At 57.2% G+C, this 16609-nt stretch overlaps 1 protein-coding gene across 3 annotated transcripts in view; it reads left to right on the top strand.

The window, feature by feature from the left end:
• The window catches only part of GRM4 (glutamate metabotropic receptor 4), a 117966-nt gene that overhangs the window by 64844 nt on the left and 36513 nt on the right, over nucleotides 1-16609 (top strand). For all 3 annotated transcript variants that reach the window (XM_081828017.1, XM_081828015.1, XM_081828016.1), the window contains exon 4: nucleotides 15303-15438. In XM_081828017.1, the coding sequence (XP_081684143.1) occupies nucleotides 15303-15438 (136 nt within the window). The remainder of the gene's footprint in view (nucleotides 1-15302; nucleotides 15439-16609) is intronic.

Below are 16609 nucleotides of genomic sequence, written 5' to 3'. Positions count from 1 at the left end.
TTCCTTTCCCTCGATTCTGTTATCAAATTCTTTTTTGCCAAGTATATTTATTTCTGGGCACTGCTGCGAATTCTTTTTGGGATGAGGCAGGTCTAAATGTAATTACAGGTGATCCTTGCGCAGCACAAGGGTTAGGGGTGCCAAACCCTGCGCAGTTGAACATCTGCATATAAGTTTTGACTCCCTCAAAGCTTAACTATTAATAGCCTCTTGTTGACCGGAAACTTCACTGATAACGTAAACAGTTGATTAACACGTATTTTGTATGTTATAGGTGTATACTGTGCTATTCCAATAAAGCAAGCTAGAAAAAAGAAAATGTTATCCAGAAAATCCTAAGGAAGAGAAAATACATTTATAGCACTGTACTGTATCAAGAAAAATCCACATACAAGTGGACCTGCACAGTTCAAACCCGTGTTGTTCAAGGGCCAGCTGTTTATAGCTGGGAGAAGAGGTTTGGACACTTTTGTCTCCAGAAATCTCTGCATCTGACTAAACAGTTGTTTTGGGGAGGGGGGGCTTCCTCGAGGAGGGGTGACGGGAGGAGAGTTAAAGGACAGGTGGGCCTGTCCCAGAGGAGCAGGAGGGTGTTCTGGGTGGGAGAACTGCATGACTGGTGTGGCTCTTCCTGACATCTTCCTCCTGAGAGTGAGGAGGGGCAGCCTTCCTGGGAGACCAGCAGGCCTACGTGGGTTGGGGGAGCCTGGCCCATGGCAGAGAGTGCTGCCCCCCAGGAGTGCCACATCCTTGCTGTGTGTCTTTGGACAGCCACTCTTCCTCTTTGCCTCTCAGTTTATCCACCTGTAAAATGGGGATAATTGCAGTCCCTACTTGGCTGGCTATTGTAAGAATGACAAAAACAGGTGAATTAGCCATCAAAAAGGCCAAGAAAGGGCCCGAGGGAGGCTGATTTTGAGGCCTGAGACCCCAGTGGTGAGCACTTGGCCTCTTCCTGATTGGGGTTCTCCCCCCTCCCATTGTGACTGTCCTCCCCTTTCTTCCTGACTTACATGGTGCCTTATATCCACGTCCGATTTTGCTGTAGACAGAATGATCATATGGATATTCTATGCAAATTCTCATTTTTAATGAGCCAGAAGGAAAGCTAATGACCATTTTACAGACATTTTGGGACCCAAGGGAGGCTTTGGGATTGGGGGAGGAAGCAGGACAAAGTGACAAGCAAGAGGAGAGGGGAGGGAGGGAGGAGAATGAAGATGGAGAGGGACACAGTTCCGGCTGCCGAGGGGGGTAGGGGAGAGGGAAGCACGGGCCCCATTTACCATCTCCCAGAGCCTGTCTTGCTTGCCTCATTTTATAGATAGGGAAATGGGCTCAGAGAGAGGAGGCAACTTGCCAGTCACCCCAGAAGGTGGGAGAAAAATATAACTATAACATTATTCAGGAAGAGAAATGTGCATGTTCTGCTCTGGACAATCCCTGGGCCTCCCCACTTTGGCCCTGGGTTCCGCCCAGCTCCCCATCTCTGGGGACAGTTCCTGGTTTAGCATGGTGCCCCTGGTCCCCAGAGCATACCTCACTGGCGCTGGGTCCTGGAAAGGAAAATGGAAAGGTGGAGGAGAAGGGGAAGATAAGCCGGAGAAAAGGAAAGTGGAGGCAGCCAAGACAAGGCTCTGGCTTGTGGGTCCTTATCTGTAAAATGGTCACTTAAGCCATGGGCTGATTGGGAGGAATTAATGAGAGAACATGTGAGCACTGCATGAACATAAGGGGCTGTGGAATAATGGGGGAATATGCGTGTATTTGTGTGTGTGAGAGAGAGAGAGAGAAGAGACAGGATGGGGTGGGGGATGACAGAAGAGGAAAGCAGGGAGACAGGAGCTGAAGATGGAGCCAAGAGACTTTCTGGACAGTAGGCCAACTCTTAATTAATTAATTAATTAGGTCGTTCCTCAACATCTGTTGTCTACTTCATAAATGGCTATCAGCTCCATGAGGGCAGGATTCTGGGTTGTCCTATTCATAGTTGTACCCACAGTGTCTAGGACAGCGCCTGGTGCTTAGTAAGTGGTTGCTAATCAGTGAATGCTCTGAGCCCGGCAGTGGCCATCTCCCATAAATTTCATTCACTGTGCTAAGCTCAGTGATGGAGATGTTGAGATTGCTATGGGTGCCCAAGGAAGAAGAAGCCTAGGGATACCCATGAAGGCTTCCTGGAGGAGTGGGCCATGCACTGAATCCTCAAGAATGGACAGGGGCTGACTTGAGGAAGGAGGAGTTTGGGAAGGGGAATTGGGCACAAAGGCAGAGAGAAAAGAGACTGAGCAAAGGGAGGAAGAGAGGGGCACCTTGGTGTGTGTCGGAAACTGTAGGTGCTGTTAGAGGTGGGGAGAGATGGGTGATGAGGGTGCAGGGCCTCAGGCGGGACTGGGCTGAGGAGTTTGGACTTTGCCTTGAGGGAGGTGAGAGCCACTGAGGCAGGGGAGTAGTGGAATGGGGTTGGAGTTTGGGTGGGGAGGTAGTGGGCCGGGCTGGGCAGGCTGAGGTTTGTGTGTGGGTGTGGGGCTCTGGTCTGGTAAGATGGTGTTGACAGGAGTGGGGGTGCACAATGGGTTATGGCTGAGGGGTCAGCTGGCTGCTTCCAGGTGAGGCTGGACCTGCCCAGGAGCACTGTGCCAGCCTGGGGAGGGGCCAGGGCGGTGTGGGTGAGGACTGTCTTAGGCGAATCACAGCCCCTCTCTGCGCCCTGGTTTCAATCAAAAAGGAGCACTCCCTCCCTCAGCTCTGCTATGCGGGATGAGGGTCAGCTGAGCATCCCTTTCCCAGCTCCCCTGCTCCCGGATGCTCCCCTGAGACCCACTCAAGGCTGTTCCCAGGATCTAGGCCTGGAGCCCCTGTCTGAGTCCCTGTCTCTCTGCTCCGAGATGTGGACTAACAGTGTTGGGAGAGCCTGGGGAAGTTTTTTGGGGTGAGGTGGGCACTGTAGCTCAGGGCCCACACTGGGGCCTCAGCCCTAGACCTTTGTCCATCAGCCTCTACTAACCTGAGTCCTGGGCAGCCCAGCACCTCAAGAGAGCCTCTCATGGCACGCTGGGTCAGGCCGGTGTCCGCTGCTGTCCTCAATGCTGTCCTTCCGCTGTCCTCTGCTGAAGCCAGTTAATGGAGCACGTACACATTCACCGTCTGGGTCCTCCCTCCCAGGTGTGGCTCAGCAGCCCCATTTTCTGGCTGAGGAAGCTGAGGTCCAGTGGGGTGAACGGATTGCTGGGGTAGATCAATGCCAGGGCTGGACAAGGCCCCCCGGTTCGCTGCGTGTCCTGCTGTTCTGCCACCCCTCCTGCTGGCCTGGCCTGAAGAGGAGGGGGAGAGGACTGGTGTGGGAGAGGGTCCGGGAGGACTTCATTACCCAGTGCCTGCTTGTAGCAGGTGGGGGGGTGCAGAGCCCGCCGCCGGCGGGGAGACATGCTTGGCCTGCCTGGGTAATTACATCTCAACATTTCATTTTGCTTGTCAGTTTCCACTTCCTGGGGATGTGGGCTCCTAAATATTTTATTCCGGCCTGCAGCCGCCTGTTCGTCCCTGGCCAGACCGCAGGTCCGGCAGCCAGCCCCTCGCCCCGGCCCCTGCCTGCCCAGCTGAGCCTCCGTCCCTGCTGTGGGGGTGGAGCTGGCCAGAGGTCATCTTCTTCACACCTCTGCCCCACACAGGGGTCCCCGCCACCAGCCCCTCATTGGCTTCTCTTCTCAAGGGGTCTGGTGTGAAGAGGCTAGGCAGACAACATTGCTGGAAATGAGGCTCTGTTCAACCACTGTTGGTTAGTACCTACTGTGTGCTTGGCACTCTGCTGGAAACAGGGGAGTTAGAAAGGAGAAAGACACAGTCTCCCCTTAAAGGGGCGTATGGACTGATGGGGGGAGCCAACGATAGTATTACAATACAAACACTTACTGAGTGCGTGTGCGCCTGGCAGCATTCAGAGCACCTTTCGTATATTCCCTTATTCTTCACACTCTAGTACAGGGACATAAGGCCCAGAGAGGTAAGTAACTTGTCCAAGGTCACCCAGCTAAGAAGTGGCAGAGCTGGGAGGCCTCACGCCCTGAAGCAGGGGAGTTACCGAATGGGCCCAGCTCAGGCAGAGGAGGGGCGAGCTGGTGGAGAGGGTGTGAGGCGAGCCTAAGTGGACACGGTGAGTTCCTGCTGGGGCAGAGGTCTGGCATGTTTCCAGGGGGGAAGAGGAGGAGAAAGGGAGCCCCTACGGGTGTTGGGCGGGTAGAGGAGCAGGAAGGGTATTTCTGGCAGAGGGACCGGCTGAGGCTGAGGGTGGGAACATCCAAGTTCACTTGGTGAAAGAGGTCCTGCTGTGGTAGAATGTGGAGTTTGAGGCCGAGGAGGCAGGGGGTGTCACCGGAGCTGGGGGTCTTGTTCTGTGCGGGGCTGCTCGGCAGAGGACTCTGAGCGAACATTCAGCAGTCCTGGGTCTGGCTGACCCCTGGCTTGCTGTGTGAGCCTTGGGCAGACTCTTCCTGCTCTGAGCCAAATCTGAGAAGTGGGTAGGATTCCTTCAATCAGAGGATGCCGGCCCTGGCCACTGAGAGTCGGGGAAGGTGCGGCCTGGGGGGCTGTGTCGGGGCAGGGGCCTGCCGGGGAGAGGAAGCCCTGGGGGGAGACGGGTAGGAACCAGCCTCTCACCACCACCTGTCTTGAAACCTCTTTGCTTCCTTTTCTATTTTTTTCCCTGCCTTTCTCGCTTTAAGGGTGTTTTGCCTAAATGGGTTTGTGTTAAGATATTAGGTCGATCACTCAGCAAATTTCCCTCTGCTCAGAGCTGAGCGCCATGAATAATGCAGCTCTGAACAACGCTGCCACTGCCCAGTGGCCTCCTGCGGGGGGACAGCAGCACTCAGCTCAGAGGCACTGAGCCCCACGGCTGCCCTGACGAGTCCCCCCAAACCTGCACCCTCTTCTCCCCCCAGATATCCCCTCGGAGGCCCGGCCTGTCCACGGGGCGACCCCTTCAATCCTCACAACAGCCCTGCGTGTCTGGGGTGGCGGTAATGTCATCCCGTGTTATAGACGCAGAAATGGACGTTCGGAGAGGTTGGGCAAAGGAGCTTTTACCACGAAGCAAGTAGGTGGTTGAAGTGAGACATGGGCCCCGCTGTGGCCACACTCAGCCTCTCCTGGTGTCACAGCAGGACAGCTCTTTGATGCCTGTGTCCCCTGCACCCCCAGAGCCAGGCCTGTTCTCCACAGGGTGGAGGCAGAGGGAGAGGGTTTCAGCAGGAAGACAGGATTTGCCTCAGTTGGAGGGGCCACCGAAGCTGCTCGGTAAATGGTTGTTGGATGACAGGGATGCTGGACCCCGCCGTCAGTCACTAACCGCCCCCCAACGGCACTCCCCAGCCAGGCCCCGCTCGGAACCAGTAGCAGAGGGTAGGTGTGAATGGTGCCGAGGTGTGGTCCGGCTGGCCTGGCAGCTTCGAGGACATGTGGACACACGACTCGTGTGCCGGCAGGCAGAGCTTCGGGGCCGTGTGGCTGTGGGGGGCCAGGTGTGGCGAGTGGTCGCGTGAGGCTGTGTGGTCGTCGTGGGAGCTTGCGTGGCTGTGGGATTGGGTGAGTGGCGCCCGTGTATGGCCAGGTGTGTGTCCTGGTGGCCGCGAGGCTGCACACAGTTGTCATCCGGTTTGTGCCTGTGATGGGTGGGGCTGTGTGTGTCCTCGTGAGGGTCTGTGGCCCTGAGGTTGTGTGAGATTGTGATATGTGATCTGTGAGGGTGTGTGTTGCCGTGTGTGCATGTGTGTGCGTTGGGAGGGGGCGGCTGGGAGTGGTGGGGGGTGCTGAGATTATTCAGGAAGAGAAACGTGCATGTTCTGCTCTGGACAATCCCTGGGCCTCCCTGCTTTGGCCCTGGGTTCCGCCCCGCTCCCCATCTCTGGGGACAGTTCCTGGTTTAGCATGGTGCCCCTGGTCCCCAGAGCATACCTCACTGGGGCTGGGTCCTGGCCCGGGCTGGGTGAGGAGGTCTCTGTCTTCCCGGCTCCTGCCCTCCTGCATGAGCAGCTCCTACGCCTACTCGCCTCACCTGTTCCGCAGAGGCCTTGGCTCCAGGAGGCAAACCCAGGCCTTCACAGACTCCACCGCACTTGACCCTCACTCCAACTCCACCCCGTGTGGCTTCTTTAAGTCCTTTCCCATGTTGCAGTTGGAAAGTCTGATGCTCAGAGAGGCTAAGTGACTTGTCCAAAGTCACACGGTGAGTGAGCTATGGAGCCAGCATGCTCTGCCTCAGGATGGAGGGGCGGAGGGAGCTGAACGCAGGTGCAATACTCATGCTTTGCACAAACCTTTGGTGGAGCGCGATAGGGAGGCACCTCCAGGTGGGAAACCGGGGGACTGTCTTCCCCTCCCAGTCCCTTGGTACTGGGTCTTCCTGGCTCCAGCCAAATCTCTCACAGGGGGCCCAGCACTTCCCTAGGGCTGGAGTCATGCTGGCCACAGCAGGGAGGGTGAATATTCTACTTCATGCCCTTCTCCAACTGGCCCTGCTGTCTTCAGACTCTGAGGACCTGCCAGTTTGCATGGCTATCTTATACTTTTCTTCACTTCTTCTTTTTGTTGTTTTTTTTTTTTTTAAGTAAATTCTACCCCCGATGTGGGACTTGAACTCACGACCCCAAGATCAAGAGTCGCGTGCTCTACCGACTGAGCCAGCCAGGGGCCCCTTCACTCGTTCTTCTTTTGCACATACATTTCCAAAGCGCTCATAGCGCTCATAGCTGGAAATAGCAAGGAATTTGCATCTAGGTGGAGAAGCAAAATCTCAAGGCAAGGCAGGACTGAGAGAGATGTCCGGGTGTGTGTGAAGTCCAGCCCCTGCGTTTGCATGGAGTTCACGAGTGCGTCCTGCAAGGGCAGATGCTGTGAATGGATTATCTTTGTAGCCCAGAGCCTGGCATGAAGTAGGTGCCAGGCGCAAAGTGGGTACCCAGAGCCTTTGCATACAGATGTCTGGGCACTCGGTGTGACCAGGCGGTGGCTCAGAGCGGAGGTCACGGTGGGTTGCAGGGCTAAGGAAGCTCCCAGAGGAGGTGGAAGGCTTTGAGCAGGTGCAGGTGTCCACCTTGGATTCCCACAGAGTCTCTGCCCCAACACCAGTGCTAGCAGCTCTGGCCCCTTCCACCCCCATCAGTCGGGTACTCAGTGGCTCATTCATGCAGCAACGATGAATCAGTGCCCGTCTCTCGAGCAGGTGCGGCATGATTGCTGGGCCCCTTGAGGCTCTGAGCGGAGTTGCAGACATTAAGGAGATAACCAAGGCCCAGTGAGGGAAGGCTGCAGAGGGTCACTGCAGCGCCAGGTGGGGGCCCTCCCGGCTGGGTGAGCAGCCTCTGCAAAGGCCCGTGGAGGCGGCGGATGTGGTCGGATGGCAGGTTCTCATAGGGAGCCGGGTAAGGCTGGATGTTGTAGACCTCGAGTCCCTGTCTCTGTCTCCCTCTCCGTCTCTGTCTCTCTCTCTCTCTCACACTCACACACACACACGGAGCCACAGAGGGTTGTAGGCAGGGAGCTGTGTGTCAGATGGAGGCTGGAGTGGACACTAGATAGTGGGGAGTAGGTCCGGGAGCAAGAGCAGAAAGGGACAGTGGCCATGAACCAGGCCTGAGCTGCCCCCTGCCCTCCCCCCCGCCCCGCCACCCCAGAGGCCTTGAGCCCACTGTGGAGCCCCAGACCCAGCTGGAACCAGAGCTGGTTGGAGTCTGGGCCCATCCTCACTGTCTCCCACAGCCTTACTCAGCCTGCAACAGCCACGGGTCAGGGGCATTCTCTCAGAGCCTGGGCTCTTCCCGACCTCAAAACCCCTCAGGCCAAAGGTCTGCTGCCTGAAAACAAAAGTAGCACTGGAATAGTCACTGACCCCTCTGAGTAGCTCCCTTTCCTGAGAGCGGATTTGGGAAGAGGGCCTGGCTTTTGGAGCAGAAGGAAAGAAGGGCAGGGCCATGCGTGTGTGTGTGTGTGTGTGTGTGTGTGTGCGCGCGCGCGCGCTCGTGCATGTGTGTGGCCATATGGTCCAGGGTAACTCCCAGCCTTCCCCCCACCCCCCCTCTCTGCTGGGAACCTATGGGAGCCTGGGGGCCCCCCTTGGGTTGTCTAACTCCCCCCACCTTTCTCTCTATGTTGTAATTTGCTGCCTTCACATTTTGCCATAATGTAGATTTTTCCACTTGATTTCCCAGGATTTGTCTTTTCATTGTTTTTCTCCCTTTTTAAATTGAAAAGGACAAACAAAAGAAAAAGCAAGGAAAAGAGAACGAGAAAGCGGAGAGGAGCCCACATCTGTGCTGGCCTCCTGAGGCTGCTTGCCTGCCCTGTGAGGGGACAGGCCTTCCTGGGCCACCTGCACGCTTCAGCCGCAGGGAAATTTCTCCTCCCTGGCTGCCAGGGTGGGCACAGCCCACAAGGGGGGTGCTGTGAAGGCAGGGGATCTGGGGATTGCTTGGGGGGATGGCAGGATGGTGGGGAAGGCGTATTTAGACAGGTGGAGTGGGGAGAGCCATCTGGTGGGGGGGCAGGGAGGTGTGGAGAGGAGGAGGAAGCTGGGCGCAGGTACAGTGTGTGCAAACCCGAGTCCCCTGGGGCATTAGGGAGACCCCTCCAGGTGGGAAGTCTGGCTGACTGACTCCCCCTGGGTGTCCCTTAACGCAGCGCCCCTTCGTGCCTGCCCTGCTGGTGTCTGCCCGTCCCTGTCCTCAGACAAGCTCCCCGGATCGTCCGTGCTGATGGAGGGAGCCAGGCACACACAATCCCGGGCAGCGGTGGACAGAAAAACGAGGTCATTTCAGCAGCGAGCTCTCACTTGAGGGTGGGATTTACAGGTCCAAAGTGTTTTCAATTCCTGGCTCGCAGGCAAGGCAGCAGCTCCTAGGGAAAAGTCAGAGCAGAGTCCAAAGCGGCCTCTGCCTCCTGAGCTGCACGGCCTGGCCTGAGCCCCCTGTCCTCCAGGACACACCAGAGTGGGCCGAGGGGATGCCGCCCCCACCTCCCACCCTCACTTCACCCTGCTGGTTTCCTCCTCCGCCTCCAAGAGGTTTTCTGCCACTGCGAGTAGGCTGTCTGAGGGTAGGGGCTCTGGCTTCCTCCCAGCTGTGTCCTAGCATCTGGAACTTACCAGGCACCTAATGAGCTCAGTAAACATTTGTTGACTGCATGAAGGGAAGGCAGTGGGAGCACGTAGGCGGGGTGTGTTGGCCAAAGTGTGGTGAAGCGTGGAGAAGCGTGGAGAAGCAGGCAGTGGGCCCCGCACCCAGGGGGCTGTCCCCTTGCACTCCTCCTCCGGCCGATCGCTCTCTTTTCTGGTCTTGCTTTTCCCAACTAGACCGTGAGCTCCAAGGGAGGGATCTTCCTTGCTATCATTTCTCAGCATCTGATTGTGCCAGGAACCGAGCAAGGCCCTTTTCGAATGGGAACGCATGAATAAATGCCTGAATGAATGAACACACCAACGCACAGACCCGGCCTTGCCCTTGGGGAGTGCAGTGGGGGGCAGGCGCTGACACAGGTACATCGGCTGGACCTGAAGAACACCCGGAAGGGTCATCGGACCGCAAACGGAAAGGGCTCAGAGACCACAGAATACAACAGGAAACCAGGATCAAGTTTTGCTAGTGGGGTCTTTATGCCACATTCAAGTCAGGGCAGGTGCCTGGAGGGGAAGATAGGATTTCAGGAGCCAGAAGGCTGGCGGGCACCCCATTCTCCTCCCCTCCAGCGCACTGTGGATGCCACTGGGCTGGGAGTGGCTGAGGGGCTCCATTTCACAGACGAAAAATGGAGGCTGGGCTGTGTCCCGGTGTTCTCCATCAGGCAGCCCACGTGAGGCCTAGAACACCGTCATTGCGGCTTGTGTGTGACAGGAGTTTTGTCTGGTTTGGGTTCTGGGGTCCACGTTCACTAAGCATTGACATTTTGCCATATTTACTTCTGACTATTATTTAAAGAAAGAAAGTGCGGATTGTCTAGAAGACAGCTCCCCCCTCTGCCGTCCCCCTTGCCCTGTGGAGACCTTCTCGGTCTCATTATTTTGCTTCCCTCCCTTGAGGTGACCACGGCCCTGAAGGTGGTGGGGTCCCTTCTTGCCCTTGCTTAGTCATTCAACATGCATTTATTGACCTACTATGTGCCCAGCACTGTTCTAGGCACTGGGGAGGTTGCAACCAATGCAATGGACAGGAGCTCCTGCCTTCACATGGCTTTTGCTCATATGGATGTGTATCTCCGTATATGCTAAGGCTTATTACATGTGGTCTTTAAGTTTCTCATAAACAGGACAGATCACTTTGCGATTTGCCTTTTTGATCAACTTCCGGTTCTCAGGATTTTTATTGTGCCAAAACATGAGAGCTGTTTTCTTTCCATTGTACAAACACCACAGTTTATCCGTTCTTCTGTTGTAAAATATTTAGGTCATTTCCGTGTGTTTGCTGTTTCAAACAGTGCTGTGGCGCCCGCCTGCCTGGGGCTCCTGGGGCCCACGTGCGGGTTCTGCGCCCTCATAGGGGGCGTGCCTCCACACTCCACTTTACTACATGTCTCCACGTGGTCTCCAAAGGGTTCGGTGGACCCTCCCCCACTGAATGGTCCAGCTTTCCGGGATCAGCAGCAGGGTCTTGAGGGTTGGGATCATCCTCGTCTGTTTTGACCAGTGGGAGGGGAAGGTGTGGAGAGAGGGCGGGCTGGGCCCTCACTGCAGGGCTGGGGGAGGGAGGGCGTTGGAGGTAGGGCCCAGGGAGGTGAGGGGACGCCCCAGCATTCACTGCTTGTTCAGTTGGCGCTGTGACAACACAGGCCAGAAGCCACAGAGTGCTGGCCTGGATTTGAAACCCCCTGGTGCCGGGGTGAGAGCCTCAGCTGGAGGTGGGCTCTGCCCCAGCTGCCGCGTGCCCCTGGGCAAAGGGTGGCTCCTGTCCGGCCTCCTTCTCCTCGCTCCCTGCCCAGCTTGGGCCCCGAGATCTCTGAGGTCCCTACGCCTCCATGTGTTCAGATGTGCTTGGCAAGTGGCTGTGGCTTCGTGCCCATGGTCCTGCGAGTGGACGCACTGACCTGGTGGACAGCAGAGCTTGCAGCTGGCAGCTGGGTGCTTGCTGGGGGGCTGGGAGGTTGGGGTGTGGAGTGAGGGGCTTGCTAAGGGGGGCTTCGGGGGACCCCAGACTCCTCTATGCCCCTTGCCTTCTTATGACCTGTGCCTGGAGTCTGAGAGAGGTAGAAGGTTCTAGCTTCTGAGCGGAGATAGGGAGTGGGCTTGTTCCTTGTTCCTTAGGTTTAATTCAATTCTGTTTACTGTCCGTATTTTATCCAAAGAGAGAGGCCACAGGGGGAAAGGAGTAGGGGTGCAGAGAAGGGCGCCCTCCCTGCTAGAGAGGTTTGAAGAAGGAATCCCAGGCGGGTGTTAGCCACGGCCCCCACGGTGATGGTGATGGATCTGCAGCGGCTGGGATGGCGGGCAAGAGGGCTGGCGGGCTTGGTGTGTGATTGGGGTCTTTTGTGGGGGGAGGGGCTGCAGGAAGTAGGGGTCCGCAGAGACCCAGTGACCCAGGCCTTTTCTTTCTCTGCCTGAGAGAGGATCTGGACACAAACCCCGATTGCAGTCCCACTACGGGCTGTGTGACCTCCGGGGGGCTACCCAGCACGTCTGAGCCTCAGCCCTCATCTGTAAGATGGGACTATTAGCCCCTGCCCCGGGAGGTGTGAGGACTCCCTGCCAGGCTTGCAGGGGCTGCTTCAGTAAATGCTGGGCCCTCGGGGGCTGCTCCGGTCCTCTGTGGCTGCAGCGGGGGCCGGGAGGGCAGCTGAGGTAGAGGCTGTGCTACTCGCTGCTGGGAGCTCGTGTTACACCAGCAGAGGCCCTGGTGAGCCAGCCGCTTAATCCCTATTCTGGGGTCCTTGAGCAGCCAGGCTGACATTTGGGCCACAGTGCACCGGGATCCTGTGGGTACTTGGCTTCTCACCTCGGGGCAGTGACAGCAGTGGGCACTTCCTCCAGAGCAGGCCATGTGCCCAGACGTGCCCATGTCTACGGGCCGCAGGTGTTTCCTTGACCTTGTCCCCCAACTCCTTCCCCACGTGGCCTGAGCCGTGGCACAATGGACTGGCTGAGGGGTTGGCTCTGGGAGCCAGACAGCCTGTGTTTAAACCCCCACCCTACTCCTCGCTATCTGCGTGACCTTGGGAAGCCCCTTAACCTCTCTGTGCCTCAGTTTCTTCGTCTAGAACTTGGAGATGTGCCGATGACACCCCAGTTGAATGAATCCATGTAAGATTTGCAGAGTTATATTCAACACGCAGTAGATGCTTCTTAAACCGTTCCCTGGTATTTTCGAGCTCTGCCGAACCCCCCAAACTCCCCTCCAGTCGCCTCCTCCTCTTGTGGTTGTAAGAGTATCCTGCTCAGACCGTACTCCTGTCTCAAGTACCTCGAGGCTCACTCACATTCTAGCTGACGGAGCTGTGGTCATTTAATTCTTCTTCCCCCCAGAGAAAAGAAACGTGCAAGATATGCCTGGGGCTGTCGGTGGGGCTGGGGGGGCGGGACCACCCCCACGGATCCTCCTAGGGGGGCATGGCCCAGAAATAAAATCTGATCTGCAAGTTTCTTCCCATTGGAGGACAATTAACTCCCATTCCCTGCTTCCCTCCCTTCTGCCCCTGGCCCCCCTCTTCCCTCCTGGAGCCAGGTGGCTCATCCTCAACCCCCCCCCCTCCCCCCGTCCAGCCGCTTCCCCTTGTCCATCTGTCTCTCCAGATGGGGGGGAAATGTCACAATTGGCCCACTTTCTAACTGGAAAGGAACCATATGGAGGGTTTAGCCAGAAGCTGAGCGTCTGCCCAGCCGCCATTAGGGCAAGGCCAGCGCTGTGGGCAACAGAAGGGCTCCCCTTGGCTCTCTCTGTGGGACCCGCGTCTGGAGAGACCAGTCCTGCCCAAGGACCCTGCCTCCTTCTCTCCCTTCCCCGGGATCTTCTGGTGGCCCTGGTCTTCTCTAGTGCTTGGGACTTCTTTGGTGCCTTAGGAGAGAGCCAAGGAGCTTGGCCAGCCTGCAAGAGGCAGAAAGTAAGGAGGTGGGTTCTAGTCAGGGGCGGGGGCAGAGGACCATGGCTGCTTTGCCAGCTGTGGAGAACCAGAGGGTCCACTTCCTGGGGACAGGGATGTGAGTGCGTGTGTGTCGTTTGGCCCCACGCCTGGCAGGTGCCTGGCATAGAACAATCCCCCTTCTAGTGGGTGTACCTTGTTTCTCCCCAGAATGCCCCCTATCTGGCTGTGTATGCCTCCTCCCTCAGACTCAGCTCAGGGTCACCGCCTTTGGGCAGCCTTCCCTGGTTGCCACCTCCCTGCCCAAAGGTAGAGCCTCCTTCTTTTTTTTTTTTTTTTTTTATTAAAGATTTTATTTATTTATTTGACAGAGAAAGACACAGTGAGAGAGGGAACACAAACGGGGAGTGGGAGAGGGAAAAGCAGACTCCCCGCCAAGCAGGGAGCCCGATGCGGGACTCGATCCCGGGACTCCAGGATCATGACCTGAGCCGAAGGCAGTCGCCCAACCAACTGAGCCACCCAGGCGCCCTAGAGCCTCCTTCTTGAGTGGGGCTGGGTGTTGGCATTTCTCCTGGTGGGGCCGGTGGGTGGGCCTCCCACAGAGGGGCATGGAGTCTGTGCAGGAGCGTCAGGTGGCCCCAGCATGTGCCAAGAGACCATTTGGAGGCCCACGGGTAGCAGCCAGGTACCCAACCGAGGTAGATGGTTTGAGGCATTGCTGGGTCCCCGAGGGATCGTGTTTGGGGTGGAGCTGGGCTGAGACCTTTGAGTAGGACCCGGAGGAGACTGACAGTCTTAGATAAAGGATCGGCTTCATTAAGAATAATCCCCCATGCTTTTCTATCAGCTGAGCCCTGACTGGTGCTGGGGTTCTTAATCCAGGGAGGCTCCCTGCTCTGTATCGCAGTAGGGGCAGGGGACTGTGTGGCTTTGGGCAAGCTACTTCTCCTCTCTAGGGTCCTCATCTGTCCAGGGCTGTTGATAACAGCAACAGTACTCCTCAAGTGCTTTCGTACCAGGAGGTCAGCTGGGATTTCAGTGCACGGAGGACACCTGTCCCCCGCCCGCACTGGACGCATGCCTAAGGCTAGGAACTGGCTGGGTGAAGTCTAAGGTGCTCCCAGGGTTTCTGTGAGCCCCACAGCCTGGGTGTGAATCTGGCCCTCGAGGTATTGACTCTGAGTTCTGGATGCTTCCAATGGCCTGGGGGCTGGGCTTCTTGTAGGGGAATGAGCTCAAGAGATAGTCAGGCCCTGGCCCCTCGCCCCTCCTCCAGGAGCCAGCTAGGTGGCAGTGGGCCAGAGGAGGAGAGACGGGAGGGCTCCCAAAGACCCCCCGACCCCTTCAGAACTCCTCTGGTCACCCCACCTGGAGCACTCCGTTAGAATGGTTTTCCTGGGGGCTCTTGAACTGGGACTGGGGGTAGAGGCATCAAGGCACGTTGTGGGAGCTGGGGAGCCCCACCTCCTGAAGACCTTGGAAAGGAGAGCCTAGGACGACCTGGAGCGATGGGCCTGGGATGGATGGGTGTGAGTCAGCAGCTGTGTGCAGTGCTCTTGTCAAGGGGCCTGTTGATGAGCACGTGATCCAGGGACAAGAGCCCTGGGAGGTGCGTGTGGATGTGGATGCATGGTGTGCTGATAGCCCAGGGTGGGCAACTTGCTCTCTTCTCAGATTTACTCCTCCAAAAAAAACTTTATGCGGTGGTTTCAATGAAAATAACCATCATTTACTAAGTACTCCCTGTGTGCCAGATATTCTTGTATTTATGTGCACTAACTCACTTAGCTTTGTAACGACCCTGTGAAGTAAGTAGTATTATCTTCACTTTATAGATGATGTATCTGAGGCACAGAGAGGCTCAGTAACCACCCTGAGGTCACACAGCAGTAAATAGCAGAGCTGAGATTTAAACGCAGGCCATCTAGCTCCTAAACAGGATGCTGTATTGCCTCTTGCTGGAAGCCTCTGTTTTATATAGGGGGGTACTGAGGCACAGAGAACTGAAGTGACATGCCCAGGGTCATCCAGCTGGTGAGTGGTGGAATCCTGAGTTGTACCGTGGCTGTTCTCCAGCCTGGGCCTGGAGATAAGGACGTGGGAGCTAGGAGTCTGGCTGGGGGGCCGTGAGCAGCCCCTGGCCTCCGTCTCCTGGAGGGAGTGTGTGTTGGGGGGCGTGGGGTGAGAGGGGGAGAGACTGGCGCTGCCCGGCTTCCCCCGGGGCTGACTGGCGCCCCTTCCCACAGGGGGGGTGTGCATCGCTCAGTCGGTGAAGATACCGCGGGAACCTAAGCCCGGGGAGTTTGACAAGATCATCCGGCGCCTCCTGGAGACCTCAAACGCCAGGGCAGTCATCATCTTTGCCAATGAGGATGACATCAGGTGAGATCAGGCCGCAGCTGGGCGGGGATTGGGAGCCAGTCATGGGGAGAGCTATGGGTCCTGCTGGAGACCTTCCTAGACAAGCCCGACCCCACTGTAGGATCCAGAGAGGTGGGGTGGGAGACCCCTCAGGTTGGGGCATAGGCTGCTGCTAATGGGCACCCCTTCCCCCGCCTCCTCGTTTCCTGCATCCATTCTACCAACTGGGGATGGTAAGCAGGTACTTTAACAGTGGAGCTAAGGCCCTGGGCTTTCAGCCAAAGCACCTAGGTTCTAATCCTGCTCTCCCTCCTCCTAGCTGTGTGACCTGAGGCAAGTTTCTCAACCTCTCTGTGCCTCTTTTCTGCTTTAAAAAAAGGTGGGGCACCTAAGGATGCCTGCCTGATAGTGTTATTTGAGAACTGAATGCAGGAACGTGCATAAAGGGCTTCGAGCCGAGTCCGGCACACAGCAGGTGCCCAGGGCATGCAGAGCCCTTGTCAGCCCCTGGCTCCCCTCTTTGGCAAAGCTTGGAGTAGTGGGAAGAGGCCTGGGCTGTGGGTCCAGTCCCGGCTTGGGTACACACTCACGGTGGGCAGTGTCGTTCCGTCCCTGGGCCTCAGTCTCTGCATGTGCAGAGGAAACAGGTGGACTTTTGGGTGCCAGGACCATGCAGTGCAAATGCTGGGCCAGCCCAGCTCTCTGCACGTCTGCTTCTGGCCCTGAGTCAGAAGCTCGGGTGCACTGAAAAGCACCCATCTTAACCCACTTCCCTTCCTCCTGCCTCTTCCCCTGCTACTACCTCTCAGACTGATGTCAGAGCCAAGATGGGCCAGGCGTCCGCCATTGTTCTATTCGGTGGGGAGAGACACAAGCTCTGAGCTCGGGGAGCCCTAGTCTGAGGGGAGACACAGTCCTGCCTCAGGGAGCCTCGGTCTGAGGGGAGACACAGCCCTGCCCTCAAGGAGCCCGGTCTGAGGGGAGACACAGCCCTGCCCTCAGGGAGCCCGGTCTGAGGGGAGACACAGCCCTGCCCTCAGGGAGCCTTGGTCTGAGGGGAGACACAGCCCTGCCCTCAGGGAGCCCCAGTCTGAGGGGGAGACACAGCCCTGCCCTCAGGGAGCCCCAGTCTGAGGGGAGACACAGCCCTGCCCTCAGGGAGCCCCAGTCTGAGGGGAGACACAGCCCTGCC

The sequence above is a fragment of the Leptonychotes weddellii genome, chromosome 8 (genome assembly GCF_054177405.1).
Source record: "Leptonychotes weddellii isolate Sample4059 chromosome 8, ASM5417740v2, whole genome shotgun sequence".
NCBI lineage: Eukaryota > Metazoa > Chordata > Mammalia > Carnivora > Phocidae > Leptonychotes > Leptonychotes weddellii.
Note: the sequence above shows the minus strand (reverse complement) of the source record. Positions and strands in the feature narration are given on the sequence as shown.